Genomic DNA, 20,573 nt, shown 5'->3' on the forward strand with positions numbered 1-20,573 from the left:
TAAGATTTACAACACATATATTTAGGGAACACAAGTCAATCTATAACAGTTACTTTTCTTGTATGGCACGTTGGGAATTTTGGTGGGCAGGTCACATACTACAGCTGGGGCAGCAAGCATGGGTTGGTTGACTCAGGTTTTGGCTTCTAGGAAGGTCAGGCATTTCCAGGAAATAGAAATATAGTTAGGTTTCAGTTCAGTGACACGGGGCTTGGCAGGGCTTGGCATAAATGCCTCCTCCATCTTGGGCCTAGTACAGTCAGGTTAACACAGCAAAAGACCGGAATCACTAGGAGGGGAATAGTTAAATAAATAGTGATTGGTCTCCACAATGGATATCCCAGTGCTGATATCAACAAGATGATCAGTGAGTTTTAAAAAGAAAACGAAAAGGAGTAGAGCATGCTGCACTGGTGGGAAAGATAAAAATGGGATGCTCGTGTACGCTGGTGTTGTAAAGGAGATAGAGAAACCAGCGCCGGCTGCCTCTGGGGGACAGGCTGGGCACTGGGGCAGAGGGGGTGGCAGGAGTCATATTTTTTCACCTTCTGTATTTTTGTACCTCTTCAGTAGTGTTCCATTGTTGTCATTGTTGGTTGCCGCCGAGTCAGTTCCGACTCATAGCAACCCCATGTGTGCAGAGTAGAACTGCCCCATTGTTGTTGTTAGGTGTCGTCGAGTCGGTTCTGACCCATAGCGACCCATAGGGTTTTCTTTTTTTCCTAAATTTTGTTTATTTTGTTGTCGTTAAGAATATACATAGCCAAATATACACCAATTCAACAATTTGTACATGTATAATTTAGTGACATTGATTACAGTCTCCGAGTTGTGCAACCCTTCTCACCCTCCATTTCTGAGTTGTTCCTCCCCCATTAACACAAACTCACTGCCCCCTAAGGTTCCTATGTAAGCTTTCAAGTTGCTGTTGTCACTTTGATCCCATATAGATAGTTCTTAAAAGAGCATAATGCTCAAGGCAGGCCTTTTTCACTAGTTAAAATAAACTATTGTTCGGTTTTAAGAGGACTTTAGGGGATATTTTTGGTTTAAGATTTAAAGATTAACTCAGGGCAATAGTTTAGGTGTTCATCCACCCTCCATGGCTCCAGAAAGTCTAGATCCACAAGAATTTGAAATTCTGTTTCGCATTTTTCCCTTTTGATCAGGATTCTTCTATGGAATCTTTGATCAAAATGTTCAGTAATGGTAGCCGGGCACCATCCAGTTCTTCTGGTCTCAGCAGTTTCCATAGAAGGAGGCAGTTGTTCATGGAGACAATTAGCCACACATTCCACATCCTCCTCCTATTCCTGACTGTCCTCCTTCCGCTGTTGCCCCGGGCGAATAGAGATCTATCGTTGTGCCTTGGATGGCCGCTTGCAAGATTTAAGACCCCAGACACTACACGACGAACTAGGAGATAGAGCAGAAGCACGAAACATGTCATTAGGCCTATTAACCGGGATGTCCCATGAAACCATGACCGAAACCTCCAAACCAAGGAACCAAATTCGATGAACTGTTTGGTTGTACAGGAGCAGCCTCAGCAGCTACTGTTTTTGTTTGTTTGTTTGTTGTTTCAGTAAATATATCTATCACACACCTTTTGCCAATTCAACTTCTTACAGGTGTACAAGTTATTGACAGCAATTACAATAATCAGCTGTGCAAACCTATCCTTAATCAATGCCATTTTTCCATCACCGTTAATTCCCCTTTTCCACCTTTTCCCCCGTCCCTGGTAACTGCTAATAAACTTTGGTCTCTGTACATTTGCCTTTTCATGGCTGTTCGGGAACAACCCAGCAGCACCTAAACGCAAGGTCAGCTGCATCTCCAAGGGACCGAAGAAGGACTCCGGAACCAGTGATCATGACATACGGTTTATCTGGGAAGCTTACTTACAGGACTGTGGCCCAGGACAGCGGCCAGACCAGTTTAGCGCTCCGCAACCACCTAGCAAGGGACACAAGCTTATATACCATTCCAGCTGGGACCAAGGGCCATTGTTTTTCTCCCACGTCCTTGGGCAGTCAGTGTTCCCAGGGACTTCACGTCTAGGCCCAGATGTTTTCCTTCCTGTTGCTAAGGCATTCCTCGGCCTTGGCCACTGGCCCAGTCACGCCACTCCCAGCGTAGTACCTTAGCCTGAGTCCATTCCGAATTCATCCCCAGCATGCTTCGGGGAAGAGCAAAGCTGATTCCATTAGGGAGGGGATGCCTAGAGCTGAATAGCATTACCCTACAATGTCTTTTTATATGAGTGAGGTCATACAACATTTTCCTTTTGTGATCGGTTTATTTCACTCAGCATGTCTTCAAGCTTTCATCCATACTGTAGCATGTATCAAGACTTCATTTCTCCTACTGACTGAGTGGTATTCCATTGTGTGTATGTACCATTTTGTTTATCCATTCTTCTGTTGATGGACATTTAGGTTGTCTCCACTTTTTGGCTGTTGTGAATAGTGCTACAGTGAGCTTTGGTGTACAAGTCTCTGTTTGAGCCTCTGCTCTCAAGTCTTTTGGGCATATACCTAGGAGTGGAATTGCTGGGTCATATGGTAGTCCTATTTTTAGTTTTTTGAGGAACTGTCCCACTGTTTTCCACAACGTCCATAGAGTTTTCAAGTCTGTGAACTTTCAGAAGCAGATTGCCAGACCTGTCTTTCAAGGTGCCCCTGCGTGGGTTTGATCTGCCAAACTTTCGGTTACTATTTGAGTGCAAACCATTTACGCAACCCAGGGACACCAGGGCTTGTTTTAAATCCAAGGGTGTACTGTCCTGGGCAGGAGGTAGCCACGGTCATCGAGGTAAGCAGTCAGAGGGGCTCAGACAGGGGTGGGGGCGATGCTCGGAAATGCGGAGCAGAGGTGGGAGCTAGCGGGTCAGAGGGGCCAGAGGTCCTTCTCCGGGCGCCGGATGCAGGCCAGGGCCCAGATGGTTTTCTTTAGTGTGCAGAGTGCTGACAGCCGAGAAGAATGGCAAGGCCACAGAAGGAGCGGAGGCTGCAGCTGGCCTTTATCTCCATTCTTCCCCATCGCTGTTGTTTGTGCTGGAAAATTAATTCCGCAAATCCCTGCTGGGCTCTGGCCCAGAGCAGCTGGAGTAGGGGGAGGTTCAGCAGGTCATTGGCAAAAGTGAACCTGACATCCCCTTCCTGCCTCCTTGGAGCCTGCAATGGGCCAGGAGTGAGGATGGGTGGGCAGGAGCAGGAGGAGCCAGCCCAGGGGGGCTTGGTGGTCCTTGCCCCCTGTTCAGCTGCCCCCACGTGACAGGCCCACCCCCTCCCAACTTCCTACCCAGGGCCCAGCTGGCATCCCCAGACCCAGGCTGGAAGCCCACTTACTTCCCCCATGGTCCCCAGGCCCCAGGAGCAGCACCTGGTGTCCCCTTCCTCTCACTCTCCCTCCCCAGGACTGAGGGTAGAAGCTAAGGGCAGGCACAGCTTGGGGTATTTGCTGGATGACCAAAGGGGAGAAAGCTTTGATGCACATGGAATAGGCGGAGACCAGGCTGAGTGCCCAGTCACCCGGAGCTGGCTTTGCTGTCTGACCTCACCCCTGCCAGCACCACCTCTGGGTGACCTCCTGCTCCATGTCAGACCCCCACCCTGTCCTGATGCCTCAAGACAGGGCGACTGTCCCCCCGCCCAGCCCTTGGCCCAGCCAGCTCGGGCGCCTCTCAGGGCCTGGAGCAGATGCACGGCTCGTCCCTGAGGGCTTGCTGTCCCTGAGCTGGAATCCCCTTCCGTGATTCAGCTCTGTTCTTGCCGAGTCACAGAAGCCCCTGCGTGGCTGGGGTGTGCGCCTGTTGTCCAGACGCCACGGGAGCCTATCCTCAGCTCGGCTGTCACCTGTTAACGCACAGCAGCACCCTTGATCTGAAATCCGCCTTTGCGATACACTCAGATCAGCTGGTTTTTGCCTACAGTTTGCACTTCTGCAGACTTGTTTAATAAGCCGTTCCCCATCCACCCCGGCCATCACAGTGTCCTGTGCCTCCTGCTCACTCTATGGCCTTACTTCTCAGCTTGGGCCCCTGACTCATCTGTGGTCGCGGGGCTACAGGGCCATGGGAATCGGCTTCCCCTTTCTCCACTTACCAAAGGGTTGGCAGTTCCCTGGAACTGGGCCACAGTTCCCTGGAAACCCTGTGGGGCAGCTCCACTCTGTTCTACAGGGTCACTCTGAGTCAAAATCGACGTGACAGAAATGGGAGCCCTTTCCTGGCACAACCCAGGAAGAGTCCATTCCTCCCTCACTGATTTGTGCCCCTGGATACTGTCTCACGTTTACATACACACGCACATACATTCACACACACCAACACGCATGCACTCACACGTGTGTGCACATACATATACACACCTGTGAACATGCACACACATACGCAGGCACACATTCTCACATGTAAACACACACACACACACCCCTGCCCTCTGGGTTGTCTCTTCTGTTTAGCCTGTTGGTACCTTTATGTGTCTCTGCGTCCAAACAGACCGTTTTTATGTTTGCTTTATTATGTGTCTTCAGATATTGCAAGACCAAATTTATGAATCCTAGCTCTGTTCCTTCCCCAATGCCACCGTAACAAAGGTCCACAAACTGGGTACCTTAAAACAACAGAAACGTATTCTCTCACGGTCCTGGAGGCCAGAAGTCCAAAACCAAGATGTCGGCAGGCCCGCATGCCCTCCTGAGGCTCTGGGGAAGATTCCCCCTGGCCTCTCCCAGCTCCTGGTAGCTGCCAGCTTCCTGGGCTTGTGGCCACGTCACTCCAAGCTCTGCCTCCATCTTCATATGGCTACCTCCCTCTGTGTCTCTCCTCTTTTTATAATGACAGCACTCACATAGTTAGGGCCAGTCATGTTCCAGTATGACCTCATGCTAACGTAACTAATTACATCTGCAAAGACCCTCTTTTCAGTCAAGGTCACATTCATAGGCACGAGGGTTAGGACTTGAGCATATCTTTTGGGCGGACAAAATTCAACCCATAACATTTGTTATCGCATATAAACTTTCAGGTAAAATTGTTGGATTTGTTAAAAATAAACAGCTAGACTTCTGACTGGGGTTCCAATGAGCTCGTAGATAACCTGGAAAGAATGAGCATCTTTGGTGTGGAGCCCTCCTGCCCACATAGATCATCTCTCTAGGGATTCAGGTCTTTCGATGTCTTTAATAGTGTTTTACGGTGTTTGCTACGGAGGCCAGGTGCACCCTCTGCTAATTCCTGGGCCATTCATAAAGCTTGTTGCTAGGCTGGGTGACACCAGGTCAGACTCACTTTATTCATTGTGGAATTGGTTTAGTGGGTTATAACCTGTATCTTAGGAGTCTCGGGATGGTGCAAACGATTAACACATTCAGCTGCTAACCCAAAGGCTGGAGGTTCAAGTCCACCCAGAAGTGCCTCGGAAGAAAGGCCTAGGGACCTACTTTCAAAAAACCAGCCTTTGAAAGCCCTATGGAGCAGTTCTACCCTGACACAAATGGGGTCACCGTAATTCAGAATTGGCTCGATGGCAACTGGTTGGTTAACCTAGGTCTTGAAATAGAAGGCAGTAGGAGAGAACAAAAAACAGAAATTCTCTGAGTGCTTTGCATGTCGTAGAGGCACTTACTGTTTAATAATCCTTTCTGCTTGTACTTCTTCAGTGGGCTGGCCGAAAAAGTTAGAGAGCTACCAACAGTCAACTGTGTGCAGCTGCCTTGCCAAGGTCTCTGATTCATTCTGTTAGTTTGCTGATGGGTTTTCTATACGGATGATTGTTGGGAAATATTGACAGAGTTCTCTTTCCCCTTCTGATAGTCAAACCTCTTATTTTGTGTTCTTGTCTTATAGCTTTGGCCGTGATCTTAGTATAATGTTAAACTCTAGGGAGAGAAATCATGATTCCCATTTTACAGATGAGGAGACTGAGGCTGAGAGAGGGGTATGACTTGCCCTAGGTCACAATGGGAATAAAGAATAAAGGTGGACTGAGGCAGGCTTCCTGGCTCCCAGCGGGGGGCTCTGCTTCCCACCACCCCTCCCTCTGCACAGGAACCTTCTACGGGGCGGGGCTCCCTCCCGGGGCCTTTTCTCCGAAGCTTCCACGGAAGATTCATTATATGACTCACTCACAACACTGCCAATTTCAGGTCGTACTTTAACATCCAGCCCTGGCACTCACCATGATGAAGTGAGTGTGGAGAAGCCTTTGTGAAGGGAAAATGAGGTGAGTGTGGAGAAGCCTTCGCTAAGGGAAAATGAGCCTTCCAACCTGGAAATACTGAGGCAATGCCTTGGCTGAGGTCTGCTGAGTGTGGCCTTCCAGGCAGTCTCCGGAGCATATTCTCGGGCCCCAATCCAGCCTCGGCAGGAGGGCCGGTGGCCTGTTTCTAGTTAGGGCTGGAGGCTGCCCAGTCCTCCCGGCAGCCCGAGACCAGCCCTACAGGTGACTCCCGGGCTGCCAGGCCCATCCCACTGTCCTAGGGCTGACCCAGGGCTCTGCCTGAATAGGCTGGCAGAGATGAGGGACCCCGGGGGCTGACCCTACCTTGGCCACTGTGTGCTAAGCTGTGAGGGGCAGCTGAAAGCCCATATGGGCAAAACAGAACTTCTGGGCACTCCCCAGCCCTTCTTGCAGCCCCCACCTCAGTAAACGTCTCCCCATCCTTACACTGCTCAGGCCAAGATGCTAATCAAGTTGTCCCCAGTGGCCCTGTTTCTTTCACACCCACGACCCATCCCTGAGCTTGTGGGTTGTGCTCTTAGATGTCAGCACTCACCCCTTCCCCAGTCCTTACCAGCTACCACTCTGGCTGGGTCACTGGGCAGCCTCCCACAGTCCACCCTCAACACAGCAGCAAGAGGCCCTAGACGCCTAAGGCAGGTGTGCTTCTCTCCACCCGGCACCCAACGCTCCCACGCATGCAGAGAAGGCAGAGCCCCTGCAGAGCCCTCCATGAGAAGCCCCCATTCTCCTGCTGCCCTCCTCTCTTCCCAGCTCATTCACAACTCTCCCACCAGCTCCTGCCCCAGGGCCTTTGCACTGCTTTTCCCTCTGCTTGGAAAGTCCCTCCTCAGACATGGGCAGAACGCAGCCTCCTACGGGGACTGGCCAGCTGGAGAGTGTGGGGAGAGAAATAAGCCTGCTGCGGGGGAAGAGGTTCTCACAAAGCCGATGCTTCAGCATCTACCCTTGTCACCTGTTGCACAGACGGCGACACTGAGTGTAACTGCCAGGCTGTGAGGCCCGCAGGTCAGCAAGCCCAGAGGACCCTAGGCCCGAGCCTGGGGTTAGCAGCCGAGCTCTTAACCACTGTGCCACCAGGGCTCCTTGGTTAATAAGAACGTATCAATATCTGTTCATCAGCTGTAACAAATGTACCACAGAAATGCAAAATGTTAACAGAAGAGGGAACGGCTGGGCCAGAGCAGGTGTGTAGGAGCTCTGCTATTTGTCTGGCTTTGGCACAGGTTGACTCTGGCCTCGTAGAATGAATGGCAAGTGTCCCTTCTTTCATTTTCTGAAAGAATGTGTGTAGAATTGGAATTATTTTTTTTTGTTTTGTTGCTAATTTTATTTATTTTGTTGTTGTTGAGAATACAACACACCAATTCAAAAGTTTCTACAGGTACCATTCAGCGACACTGACTATACTCTTCGAGTTGACAACCATTCTCACCCTCCTTTTCTGAGTGTTCCTCCCTCATTAACATAAACTCATTGCCCCTGAGGTTCCTATCTCCTCTTGGAGTTGCTGTTGTCAATTCGATCCCGTAAAAGATAGTTCTTAAAAGAGCACAATGCTTAAGGCAGACATTCTTTACTAGTTATTTCTTCTTTAAATATTTGATAGAATTCACCATTGGAGTCACGTAGGCCTGTTTTTTTTTTTTTTTTCCTCTCTCTTTGTATTGTGGTAAAAACACCCAACACAACAATTTCCACATTGACAACTCAGCCACGTGGATGACATTTCCCAGGCTGTGCCACATTCTAACTGTTCTCGTCCCAAACGGTCCACCACCATTAACCACCGTCCTACTCTGACACACGCTGGCAAGCCATGAATAGGAGTCAACTCGACAGCAGCTGGTTAAGAGGCAGCCCTTCTTGTTTTCTAGATTATCATGCATCTTCATTTTAAAATAGTTTTGTTTTTTGTGATTTCTAGGGATTTGGTTTGGGAGAGGGAGCTAAAGGTGGGTGTTCAGCCTGTCATCTTGATCCAATGGTCTCAAGTGACTTTTCGAGGCTTTTTAAAAAAAAAAACATGGATTAGTTATTTCTCTGAGGGCATGTCTGCAGCCAAGGCTGGCTGGAAGGAGACCTCTCTGGGTTCTGACACTCAGTCTCCCAGAACCACCCACAGGGCAGTGTGACAAAGTGGGTAGAGTATGTCCTACAATCAGACTTAGCTGGGTGGGAGCTGGGTGGGGCCTGAGTCACCGCCTAGAAGGAGCTGACACAGCACCTGCCTCGAGGGGCTGTTGAGGGGCCCCACATGGACTTACCTGCAAGGAGCTCACTGGGCAATTCTATCTTCACCACACACACATATCCCGCCCACCTTGGGCTCCTGCCTGAATCGTTCCAGGCCTTCCTGTCTGTAGACACCGCCCCCCTCCCCACCTGTCCACACCGAGCTCCAGCACAAACCTCAGTGCCTATCGTCCCCATCCCTCAGCCTGCATCAGTGGGGCCCTGACCCTGGCTCTGTGCCTTGGCAAGGCACTCGCCTCCGCCTCCTTGTTTGTAAGACCGGGGGACCAGGAGAGGGGAGGGTGACAGGGTGCTGTGCGGGGCATGACGGGCTGGCAGGGGGCAGACTGGGAGGGTCACACCGTGTTGCTCTACACTGCCATGGGCTGCAGGGGTGGCCCACCCCGAGCCCACCACCTCTGCCTGCCTGGTCCTCCTGCTGGGACCTGCCTGGACCCATCCTCTGCCAGCTATGCCCAGGTGCCCCAAGACGAGCTGGGACTGCAGTGGGGACCACACCTGTTGGACACTCCTTGCTGGCGGGCTCCTCCCTGGCTCTTCCTCCACACCTGGCCCGGCTCCTGGAAGGCCCACTCAACCTTCCGCCAGGAACCTCTGGCCTCCCTTCCCCTGACCACCTGTTATGGACGGAATTATGTCCCCCAAAATATGTTATAAATCTTAGTCCATACCTGTGGATGTAATCCCATTTGGAAACAGATTTCTCTCTGTTATGTTCACGAGGCGGTATCACTGTAGGGTGTGTCTTAAACCAATCACTTTCGAGGTCTAAAAGGAGAAGCAGGAAGCACAAATGGGGGAAGATGGACGCAAGGCCACATGTAGACCGCCAAGGAGCTGAAGGACCTTCTCCCTGAGCCAAGAGAGAAAGCCTTCCCCTAGAGCCGACACCCTGAATTCATACTTCCCAGCCCCTGAATCGTGAGAAAATAAACTTCTTTTCTTTAAAGCCCCTACTTGTGGTGTTTGTTACAGCAGCACTCAGAGACTAAGCCCCAGCCCACGATGTCTGCCCAGCCCCATGGAGAGGCACAGTCCAGGTGGGAACGGCCCCACGATGTCTGCCCGGCCCCATGGAGAGGCACAGACAGGAGGGAGCGACGCCAGGACCTCTGCCCAGCCCTGTGGAGAGGCGCAGTCAGGTGGGAGCGACCACAGGACGTCTGCTCTGCCCTGTGGAGAGGCACAGTCAGGTGGGAGCGGCCCTCTCGGCCCCCAGCCTCAATGCCACGTTCTCCTGGCCCCCATCTTCCAGAGGCGGAGATGGGGGCCAGCCTACCCTCAGGCCAACTCCAAGCTAGGTCTGAGTGCAGTGAAGCCCCCAGGCCTCAGCACCTTCTACTCAGGCCAGGACCCAGGGCTCCTGCTACCTCGATAACCAGGGAGATGCTGCCCCACCTCTGGGGCCTAAATGTGGTCTGAAGCTGTTGGGCTGCAATTCGACAAAGAGAAGTGGCCGTCCTGAGTCCATCACAGGCCCTTACAGAACAGACCCTCTGCCCAGCTGAGCAGCACAGCCTGCAGTATGTCCACCTCAGCGTCTCACAGACCCAGGACTCAAATGTCAAAAGGGAGCTGACCCAGCTGCTGCCCAGCAGGGATGCTTCCAGGGGGCGGCGACCCAGTGGGGCTGAAGTGGCTCGTTTAGGGGAATGAGCAGGGCGTCCTTTAGCCGAGGTTGTGCGTTTTTGTGTGTGCGAAGGAGAGTCATTCCTGGTGACCTGGGGTTTACAGGGGTGTGGGCAGAGAGCTGAGAGTATGGTTGTGGGGAGGCGCAAACCCAAGGTCTGCACAGAGTGGAGACACTGGGAGGTTCCTTCCTGGGAGAAGAGGAAAACCAGCTCCACGAGGAAGCGACAGGGTTCCCTGCTCCACCTGCCTGCAGGCTAGAAACCCCACAGAGAAACCTCACAGGACAAGTAGCCTAGGCCCAAGAGGCCCACCAGAAGCAAACCCAAACCTCTGTGGACAGAATACCCTCAGCCCAGGCAGCTCAGCATTCCCACAGGCAAAACCCTGACGATCAAAAATTTCAAAACACAGGAAAATGATTCTCTGTGACAGTCAGCTGAGAGAAAGCACAGGTTTAGACCTGTGGATTCCTGAGCACAGATAAAAATAAAGAACTCAAAATCATAAGGAAAAAACCTAGGACGAAAGCACACTGATTGAGGAAGGAATCAAGCACAGCTCTTCGAAATGAAAACTCTAACCACCGAGGTGTTCACAAGAGAGAGCACATGGAGACGAAGGGAGCTGGGGTGTGGAGGACACACCTGAGGGGATCAGAGAGCGGCACCAGGGACCGAGAGGCGGAAAACACGAGACGTTAGGAACATGGCAGGCAGATGTAGATGAGTCCGGGGCAGGCCTCAAACAGGATTCCTAAGGAGCAAACAGAGAATAAAGGGGGATAAGAGCTGAAGACAGAATGGCTGAGAACTTTCCAGAACTGATTAGATATGAATTTGCCAATTCAGGAAGCATAATGAGTACTGGGCAGGATAAATAAAAATAAAATCACACATGGATAGTGTCACAGCGAAGGAGCAGAACAGCAAAGCAAAGAGAGGATCATAAAGGCAACCACAGAGCAGGCACATATATTCACTGAAGACAACTACAGATAGTCATTAGACAATCAAACACCTTCCAAGATCGGCTTTGTAGGTTTGAAAGTTTAGGACCATAGTCTGATGGGGCAACTCAGTCAACTGGCATAGCATAGCTCACAATGCTCATGTTCTGCATTCTAGTGAAGTGAGTAGTGTCTGGGGTCCTAAAAGCTCACCAGTGGCCATCTAAGGTACAACTACTGGTCTCTACTCGTCAGGAGCAAAAGAGTATGAAGGTAACCAAAAGCACAGAGAAGACACAAGCCTAAAAGGATGACAGCCTACATGAGCCACTACCCCGAGAACAGAACTAGATGGTGCCCAGCTACCACCATTGACTCATCTGACTGGGTGCACCATAGATGATCCCAGTTAGAACAGGAGAAAAATGCACATCGAAACTCAAACTCTTAAAAAAGGCCAGACTAACTGGACCACCTGAGACCAGAGGACTCCCTGAGACTATCACCCTGAGATGCTCTTTAAACCTTGAACTAAAACTATCCCGAGATCACCTTCTAACAGAAAAGCACAGTGATACATGTAATAAAGGACAGGGCTCATTAGATCGGTGCTCTACTAAAAAAACACCTGCATGAGTCCAAAAGGTCAACGTTTAATCCAAGGCAAAGATGAGCAATAAGAGGGCTGGGAAACTAGAGTGCTAGAAATGGGACAATCAGAACACAATTAATGAGAATGCTGACACAACGTGGAAAATGTAACTAATGTCATTGATCAATTTGTGTGGAAACTGTCAAACAGGAACCTAACTTACTGTGTAAACTTTGACCAAAAACACAATATTATTTTTTTTTAAATTAAAACAACCACAAAAGCGGTTGGCTTCTCAAGGACAGAAGCTGGAAAACAAGAGAGAAACGTGCAAAGTGGGGGGAAAAAATTCCTAACCTGAGTCTGTGTCCAGCCAAGCAATTACTCAAGTGTGTGGGCAAGATGAAGGTACCATCTCCAGAAGCATTTGCCACAAGTAGGTAGGTGTACCCCTAACAGAACCATGTTGAAAAGACTACTAAAGGGTGAACTTCAGGAGGAACAAAACTGCACTGAGAAGAAGAGGGTGGGTGGAAAGAAAACAGAGACAGCACTGAAAGCGGTGGGGGTGGTCAGCGGTGAGCAGAAAAGTTAGGACCTGACACCCCATCTCAGACCACAGACAAAGGCATGGGGCCTCGGTGGGTGTACGAAGGGGCTTTGAACAGGGAAGTGAGGCATCCCGGTGATCGTCTGATGGGAGGTGCCCAAGTCTTTGCTGATGTGACAGATATTGCTCCCAGGAGGATGCCATGAAGACCAGGACAGCTGTGATTCCACGATGACCTTGAGCTGTGCTATGGAACAAACCTCCCCTCGTTCCCTCATTTGCCTGCCTCTGGCCAGGATGCTCTTGGCAGTTTCTTTCCTAAGTTCAATTGGTGGAGCCTCAGACAACTGCTTTTCTTCGTCCTTCTGTAGCCCACTTTTGGCCCAGGTCACAAGCTATCCGAGGGAGGCGTGCTCAGGAGAGAAATGGTTCCCACTTGCACCAGCCAGGCCCTGGTGGTCAGTCAGGCCACCGTCCTGACAAAGGACAGTGCTGGGAAGTGCCCCACCTGGAAAGCCACGTTCCCCTGCGGTACCATTTCAGGCACAACTTTCAAGCCAGGGGCCCTGGGTCTGCCCTTAGAGATCCCACAGGGTGGAGGCAGAGCACACAGAAACCTCAGCCCCATGACCCGGGCCTCCAACACCCTCCAGGTGGGGAAAAACACAGCCGGATGAGACGTGCCAGGGTTCCAGTGAGACGGAGCCGCTGAAGCAGACTTGGGGCTCACCAGCTCTTTCTGGGATTTTTATTTCTTTAAAATAATTCATACAAATGGTTACAGTCACAAACATGATTTTAACCAAAATATTGCTAGCCTACCACATCAGCAGGACGGCCTCGGCCAGGCGGAGCTGCCGCGGCCCGCCACCCGCGGGTCAGCATCGCGGCGCAGCGAGCTGGGTGGGCGTCGGTGCAAACTGCTCCCTCCTCAGAGTTGCTTTGCGGCGCTGACTTCACGGAGAATGGGGGACTCATGCCAAAATTGGGGGAAAACAGCCTCTGTTTTGTTTTTCTAAATTATTCTAAAAATAAGACAAGCAGGTAGAAAAAACAATGCACTGTGTGGCGTGGAAAGAAAACGGGAAATATTCATTGTCCTGAGAAGTTTGCCAACTGCCTCGCTCCGGGGCACGCTTCAACATAGAAAAGGAAAAATAATCTTGGAATCAACTTGCCGAACGCTCGCCCGGGGTTCTGTTTTGTTGACAGCTAAGCAAACAAATCCTTTTTCATGTTCTAAAAACTGTACACAGACAAGTACATTCATGATATAATTAACTACTAACTTCTTTTGCTTTACGAAGGACGCGCAGGACACAGGACATGAGCCAGTCCAGGGACGGGACAACTACAATGGGGACGAGGAGGAGGCCCGGCGCCACACTCTCTGCTGCTCCTGCCCGCGTGCCGGGCCAGTCTCTGGGCGCCGGGGCCTCCGCACGGTGGCACCGCCGCCTCTGCACACGCCGGTCCAAGGGCCACGCGGCCCCTCCACCAGGGCGCGGAGTGGACAGCTCTGCCCGGGCTACAACTGGTCACTAGTGTGGTCTCTATCTGCCTCGGGCTTGACAGTTTGGCCAGGAGAAGGGGCGTGGGGCGGGTGGGCCACCGGGGGCAGGCCGTGGGACAAGGACATGGCGCTGGGGACGATGCCTTCAACGGCAGCTGGGATGCCCGTGGGTGCCACACCCACCACGCCTGGGGGGTACCTGCTGGGAGAGGAGAGAGATGCAGGTGAGGCCCAGCCACAGGTGAGGCCTGGCTGGTGGGGGCCTCTCTGACTGCTCACTGAGACCTCGATGGGGAGTGCGAGGACGCTGTATTGGCGGTCTATAAGCCCCTCGTTGGGGTAGGCGGAGTCAGGGGAGGTGGCATCTCTGCCCAGCATCTCCAGGTGACGCCCAAATCACCTGTCAATAAGTCCTGGCCTGAAGCCAAGGCCAAGGAGTCCAGGCAGATGGCCGCCTTCCTCTCCCAGAGCCCTTCACCCACCTGCCCAAGTGGTCTTGTGTCCACAAGGCCTGAAGGCAGCACCCCCACTGTTCATGAGGCTGTCAGTGTACGGGGACCGGGTCATGTTCTGCCCAACCCTGCTGGGCTCCACTAGGCCCTGGTCACACCCTCCTCAGCTACGCCAGGCCCCCCATGGGAGCTGCTGCACTTCCTGCTGGCCGGCCCTGCCCCACCGCCTGCTCCCTCCCAGGCTGGAGGAGTGACCCGTGGTCCCTCAGGAAGGCTCTGCCATCCCAAGCACCAAAGGAGGCCAGCCTGGCCCCATGGAGAACACAAAGCCATTAACTCCGGCAGGATCCCGGCAGGGCCTCTGAGCTCCTGGGGTCACAGATGCTCTCCCAGCTGTGGGTCAGGCACCAAGGACACCCAGGAAGGGCAGGGGTCTACAGAGCGGCCAGGGTTCCCTGGACATCCTCCCGTCCCCCAGTCAATCACCCAGACCTGGGGCCACCCTCTCACCCCAACCCTGGCTCGCAGGCCCCTATGCACCCCACAGGGGCTGCCAGAGCTCCTTGTGGGGACTAAACCTGGCACACTTAGCTAGTGGCAGCCAGGTTTGAGCAAGTTCGCCAAAAGAGACTGTGGTCTGGCAACAGAGGGTCTGTTCAACGCTCGGAACAGGCAGCAGTATTTCTTAAATCCACCTCCGTGCGGCTCTAGGTACCCAGTGAGGGCAGGTTTCACAGGGAGGGAGGCCACATTTCTCACTGAGGGCAGACACCCAGCCCAGTCTGTCCCCGCCCTGCCTGCTGTTCTAAGTGGGGGCCTTGGCCAGCCACCCGCCGTCCACCCACCCTGCCTGCTGTCCTCCATGGGGGCCTCAGCCAGCCACCCGCCGTCCACCCACCCACCTTCTTCCCAGGAGCCGCCTGCTCACCTATAGGCCGCCCCATTGAGTTCGGGGTGCACCACAGCTGGGTCCATGCTGGCCCAGTGGGTGGCGGCTGTCAGGTGGTCTTTGTTCACGCAGTTTTTCAGGCTGTCGGGGATCCGGCCTGGACAAAATGAAGGCAGAACACAGCTCCAGGTTAGGGCCACTGCCTGCAGCCTGGCCTCAGCTGCTGCCGTGCCTGCCCTCCGGACGAGGCCCATAGCCCCTCAACGGGACCCTGGAAGCATGGCCAGCTTGATTGAGAACACAGAGCTGTGCCTTCCTCCCCCCAGCACCCTGGGCTCACCACACCTCCACTGGGAGAGCGGAGCCCTGCCCACCTGGCCATAGTCACTCGCCAGCGGGGGACACCCCCTGCAGCTCCTCAGCAAGCTTCCTGCAGCCATAAACAGGGGCCTGCTCCCAACCTTTCCTGCATGTGGGGTTTGTTCCCCGAGTAGACACCAGCAAGACATCAGGCAGGGTGTGTGCATGACTCTGGACCTGGGGCAGGGGCCTGGTCTTAGCTGTGTCCCCAGAGTCAGCAAGGTGGCTGATGGGACATGGTCCCTCCCAAGGCCAACCTGCACACCTGTGACAGCCCCCTAGATCTCCCACCTGCCCCTCAGCCCACCTGTGATGGCCCCCTGGCTCCCCCCCGACCCTCGGCCCACCTGTAATGGCCCCCGGGCTCTCCCATCTGCCCCTCGGCCCACTTGTGATGGCCCTCCAGATCTCCCACCCACCCCTCGGCCCATCTGTGATGGGCCCCTGGCTCCCCAGCCCACCCCTCATTCAGCCCACCTGTGATGGGCCCGCAGATCTCCCACCCACCCCTCGGCCCACCTGTGATGGCCCTCCAGATCTCCCACCCACCCCTCGGCCCATCTGTGATGGGCCCCTGGCTCCCCAGCCCACCCCTTGCTCGGCCCACCTGTGATGGGCCCCCAAATCTCCCACCCACCCCTTGGCCCACCTCTGACGGTCCCCCCGGATCTCCCACCCACCCCTCGGCCCACCTGTGATGGCCCCCCAGGTCTCCTGCCCGCCCCTCGGCCCACCTGTGATGGCCCTCCGGATCTCCCGGGCTGCCTCCTCGCGCATCTCAATGGAGGCCTGCTCGCTGTACCACGCAGCATGGGGCGTGCATATCAGGTTTGGCGCATCCTTCAAGGGGCCCTGGCTAAAGCTAAGGACAGTGTATGACACGGTCAGAGTAGCCAGACACCGTGGCCCAGGAGTGGGCGAGTCTGGCTCTGCCCGCTCCCAGCACCCCCTCCTCTGCCTGGGCACTGTACACGGCCATCGGCCTGGGAAGGTGACTTCAAGGTCAGAGTCCTGTGATGCTCATGCCCACATGGGGCCATCAGGGGAAGATGTGGGCCTGGGCCTCTCCCCTAGAAGAGTCATGGGGCCTCCGAGACCTGTGGCGGTCGGCCAGGGCAGCCTCCAACAGGCTGCCCACTGCTCCACGCATTGCCAGCTCTTCCCTGGCTGCCCTGAGGAGCCTCTCAGCCGCTGGGGCCTTCTCAAGCCCTGGGCCAGTGCCCACGTGAGGGGGTAGGTGAGAGCATAGATTTCTCCAGAGGCAAGGTAACAAGGGGGGAGCCCCAGGACACCTGTCACTCATCCACCATTTGGGGGCTACTCAGAGTGGCCTGCACTGGGCAGGCAACTGAGAAGGGGGTGCGGCCATGATGACCAGGGCTACCCCAGGGAGGCCCATTCATCTGGTTCCCCAGGGGCTCTGGATGGTGTCCCCCACCCCATCACAGTGCAGGGGGCTTAGAGCTGTCCTCGCCCATGGCTCCCGCCACCACTGAAACCTGGTGGGTTCTGGGAGGGAGTCGGCGTGGAGCAGGGCAGCAGGCGGGAGAGGGAGCTGGCGAAGGGGGTGTGCTCTGAGCTGCTGGAGGCAGGGGTCCCGGAGACCCTGGCAGGAGGGGCTGGGGAACAAGGCCTGCCGAGCTGCCACCCCATGCTGCCCCAAGGCCCCCCTCCCTGGAGGTGGCGCCGAGGGCCACACCTGAAGGGCTCTGACTCATGCACGTCCAGGGCCGCGCCACGTATCCTCCCCTCCTTCAGGGCCTGTGCTAGCGCCTTCTCATCCACCAGGCCGCCCCGGGCCGTGTTCACCAGGAAAGCCCCCTGTCGCATCTGGAAAACACCATCAGCGTCAAAAACAGATTCAAATGAGGCCTGCACTCACTTGGGGGGACTTCCTCAACCCTGAGCCCACCCACCCGCCAGGGCCAGCCCTGGCTCATGGCAGCAGTCACCCCCAAGAGGCACAGGGCTGCTTAGGAGGGGCTGGTTTGACAGGGTCAGGGACACAGAGCAGGGACCGGGCCAGCTGTGGGGACAGTGACACCTGGTCCACACCCCATGGGGAAAATGCCCAGTTCCCTGCTGGCTTGTGGGAACTCCAGGGCTGAATGCCCCAGGGCCCTAGGGCTACAGGCCCCACCACAGCCATGGCTGGAGGGTGGCAGCTGGCACAGGCGTGACAATGCCGCTCGCTGTCTCCTGCTCCCAGGGCCCCTCACCCAGCCCCCCATTTTTGCATGTGGTGCCTGGAAAGGAACTGGGGCACCTAGGACCAGCGCTGAGAGCTTGGCCACTGTGGCCTGAGTCCCCTCCCACAGACATCCAGGCTCCTGGCTGCCCGGGGACTACGGTGAGGGGTGGGTCCTGCTTGCTCTGGGGCCGCTCGCTCTCAGCTTCTCTCCAGCAGGCTGCCCCTGTTAGGTGGATCCGAACCTCACAGCACGCCCCAATGCCAAACAGGCCAGGAGAGGCAAGCAGGTGTTCAGTCGGGGTGGTCTTCCAAGTAGTGACTCAAGCAGAAAACCTGTTTCTGATGATGGGCTGGGGCTAAAACCACTGTATTCCAACACAGATTCTTCTGTTAGTTTGCTTTGCTTTTATTTAAGGTTCCCAGAGTTGGCCTGATGCCAGATGCCCCCACGGCACAGGAGGGGTTTCTGTATCCCCCTTCCATTCCTAGGAAGGCCACCGGCAGGGCTGCCAGCCACACTGTCTGGGGAGGACAGCGTGTCCTCATCAACACTCGCCCGCAGTGGCCGCATGCCCACGGCCCCGGGGCAGCACTGCCTGAGCACCATCCACCTGCCAGGTACGCCCACGGCCCTGGGGTGGCACTGCCTGAGCACTGTCTCACATGGCACTGTCTACTATGAGGCCCGAGCCCACCGTCTGCTGAATAAAGGGGGGGCGGTAGCGGTGGGCGTCCTGCCTGTCTTCTGTGCAGCATGCAAGGGCCTGGGGCAAACAGAACGGGCATGTGCACACACACACAAACCCAAACACGCACATCACACAACTGCACAAGAAGCAAGAGAGCACACTTGTGCACATATACATATGCACGCAAACATACACGACACGCACATGAGTACATATGCAGATGTGAACGCTTGCACACATGCACAAACACACGTATATAGGGTGCACGTGGCAACATGCATGCACATGCTCACACATACAAGCACACAGGTGTGCACACGGGTGCACACATGTACACAAATACAAGTGAGCACACACAAGCCTGTCCACAAATGTACACGCATACACGCAAACGTGCACAAGCATGCCTATGCATACGAAAGTGCACACTCACACATGCTCGCATATGTATGTGTATACAATCACACACACAAGTGTGCACGCACACATGTGAAAGACCAGAACCAGCCGGAGAGGCCATCCTAGTTCCAGCTCCTGCCCTGACTGCCGACTCTGGAGAGGCGGCATGGGGCTGAGCTCTTGCGCCTCAAGCCCCCAGTGCTCAGGCCCTGGTCAGCCTTACCATGCATTGTCTCCAGCTGCGGGCTTCCAATCTTAGCCCTGACAGTGTAGACATTTAAGGGTGGACGCAGCTACCGAATGAAACACTCCCACCCATGGTTCTCCTTTTTACCATTCACAAGTGCTCTGCTTGGAAAACAAGGCCTTGGCGAGAACTTGGTATTTGATGCCTTTGAATTGTGTTGGCAAAGAATGCTGACTATGTCACGGACTGCCAAGAGAACGCACAGATCTGTCTTGGAAGAAGTACAGCCAGAACGCTCCTTAGAAACGAGGACGGTGAGACTTTGTCTCACGTACTTTGGACACATTATCACTAAGGACCAGTCCCTGGAGAAGGACATGACGCCTGGTAAAGCAGAGGGTCAGCGAAAGAGAGGAAGACCCTCAACGAGATGGACTGCCACAGTGCCTGAAACCACAGTCCCCAGCCTAACAACCGTGAGGAGGGCGCAGGGCCGGGCAGTGTTTCATTCTGCTGTATCCGGGGTCACTCTAAGTTGGAACTGACTTGACAGCACCTAGCAACAACACGACCACCAGAAGAGCATTTGGGGTCCGCAGTAGAACTCAGAAAACAAAAACCGGCGTCTCTGCAGGCCTTCCCGAAAAAGGGGCCGTGCAGGTCCTCAGCTGTCATTAGCAGGTCTGGACACAAGGGGGCAGCAGAGACGTGGCACCAGCTCCCTGGCCTTGATGCTGCTCTGGGCTGACTAGGGTTTGGTTGGAAAGTTAAATCAGGACCTTTGTCCCCTAGATGCAGCCCTGGGCTCTGGAAGGGGACCCACCCCCACCCCACCAACTTCTACAGGGCCCTCCTCCTGCCACGGCTCTAGCAGGAGCTAGCAGTGGGAAGCCTGCTGTGCCTCCTCGGGGTGGGACAGCCCCACTGCCCAGGCCCAAGTCCTTCATCCCCACCAATGACCCTGTGTGTCACTCTCCTGTCATGGGCTCTGCAGGGCGGGCACACTGACCCACTGAGGAAGCGAAGCCCAGGCATCAGCTCCTGGGGCAGCGGGGGTGGCCCTCCCCACCCACACCCACCTGCTTGACGGTGAAGTCGTTGATGAGGTGGTGGTTGTGCTCATTGAGGCCGCAGTGCAGGGTCACACAGTCACTGTGGAAGAGCAGGTCTTGCAGGGTGCTCACCCGCTGCAGCCCGAGGGCCCGTTCGATGCCGTCCGAGAGGTATGGGTCGTAGAAGAGCACATTGAAGCCGAAGGCCTTGGCCCGCAGGGCCACCGCCTGCCCCACGCGACCTGTGGAGGCCCAGACACGGTCACACGTCTGCCTGAGCCCGCACTCCACACAGCCAGGGTCCCCATGGCCTCCTCTGTGCCTCAGTTTCCCTGTCTGCTAAAGGGGTGACAACGTGCCCCTAGCAGCACTGTGGTCACAGGTGACGGTGCATGCAGGCAGCTGGCACACAGGGAATGCCTCTCGGCCCTTCGGGAGCCTGTTCTGAGATGCTGAAGAGCACTGTCCTCCCGAACAGGCCGGTCGAGGACCTGAAGCCTAAGAGCTGCCTGACCCCAGAAAGCAGCCATCCTGCCCACACCTCAGCTGTGCTGGGGGCACCTGAGCTGACCAGGAGCAGGACCTGGGAGGCAGCACCTCCTCAGTACTCAGCTCAG

At 54.7% G+C, this 20,573-nt stretch overlaps 1 protein-coding gene and 1 long non-coding RNA gene across 5 annotated transcripts in view; both read right to left on the bottom strand.

The window, feature by feature from the left end:
- Nucleotides 1-1,337: 1,337 nt before the first annotated feature.
- On the bottom strand, nucleotides 1,338-11,539 carry LOC126077331 (uncharacterized). Its single transcript, XR_007517708.1, has 3 exons — nucleotides 10,781-11,539; nucleotides 9,176-9,272; nucleotides 1,338-1,416 (listed from the first exon to the last, which is right to left on the bottom strand). It is a non-coding gene; the product is annotated as an uncharacterized LOC126077331 (long non-coding RNA).
- A 1,398-nt stretch (nucleotides 11,540-12,937) lies between these two features.
- CTBP1 (C-terminal binding protein 1) overlaps nucleotides 12,938-20,573 on the bottom strand; it is a 56,650-nt gene continuing 49,014 nt past the window's right edge. For 3 of the 4 annotated variants that reach the window (XM_049886566.1, XM_049886568.1, XM_049886569.1), the window contains 5 exons: nucleotides 19,984-20,198; nucleotides 17,138-17,268; nucleotides 16,173-16,300; nucleotides 15,118-15,235; nucleotides 12,938-13,939 (listed from right to left, as the gene is read on the bottom strand). In XM_049886566.1, coding sequence (XP_049742523.1) covers nucleotides 13,753-13,939; nucleotides 15,118-15,235; nucleotides 16,173-16,300; nucleotides 17,138-17,268; nucleotides 19,984-20,198 — 779 coding nt within the window. In that variant the 3' untranslated portion in view covers nucleotides 12,938-13,752. The remainder of the gene's footprint in view (nucleotides 13,940-15,117; nucleotides 15,236-16,172; nucleotides 16,301-17,137; nucleotides 17,269-19,983; nucleotides 20,199-20,573) is intronic. The other variant, XM_049886567.1, reaches the window with a different exon arrangement.

Source organism: Elephas maximus, chromosome 5 (assembly GCF_024166365.1).
Source record: "Elephas maximus indicus isolate mEleMax1 chromosome 5, mEleMax1 primary haplotype, whole genome shotgun sequence".
Classification (NCBI taxonomy): Eukaryota; Metazoa; Chordata; class Mammalia; order Proboscidea; family Elephantidae; genus Elephas; species Elephas maximus.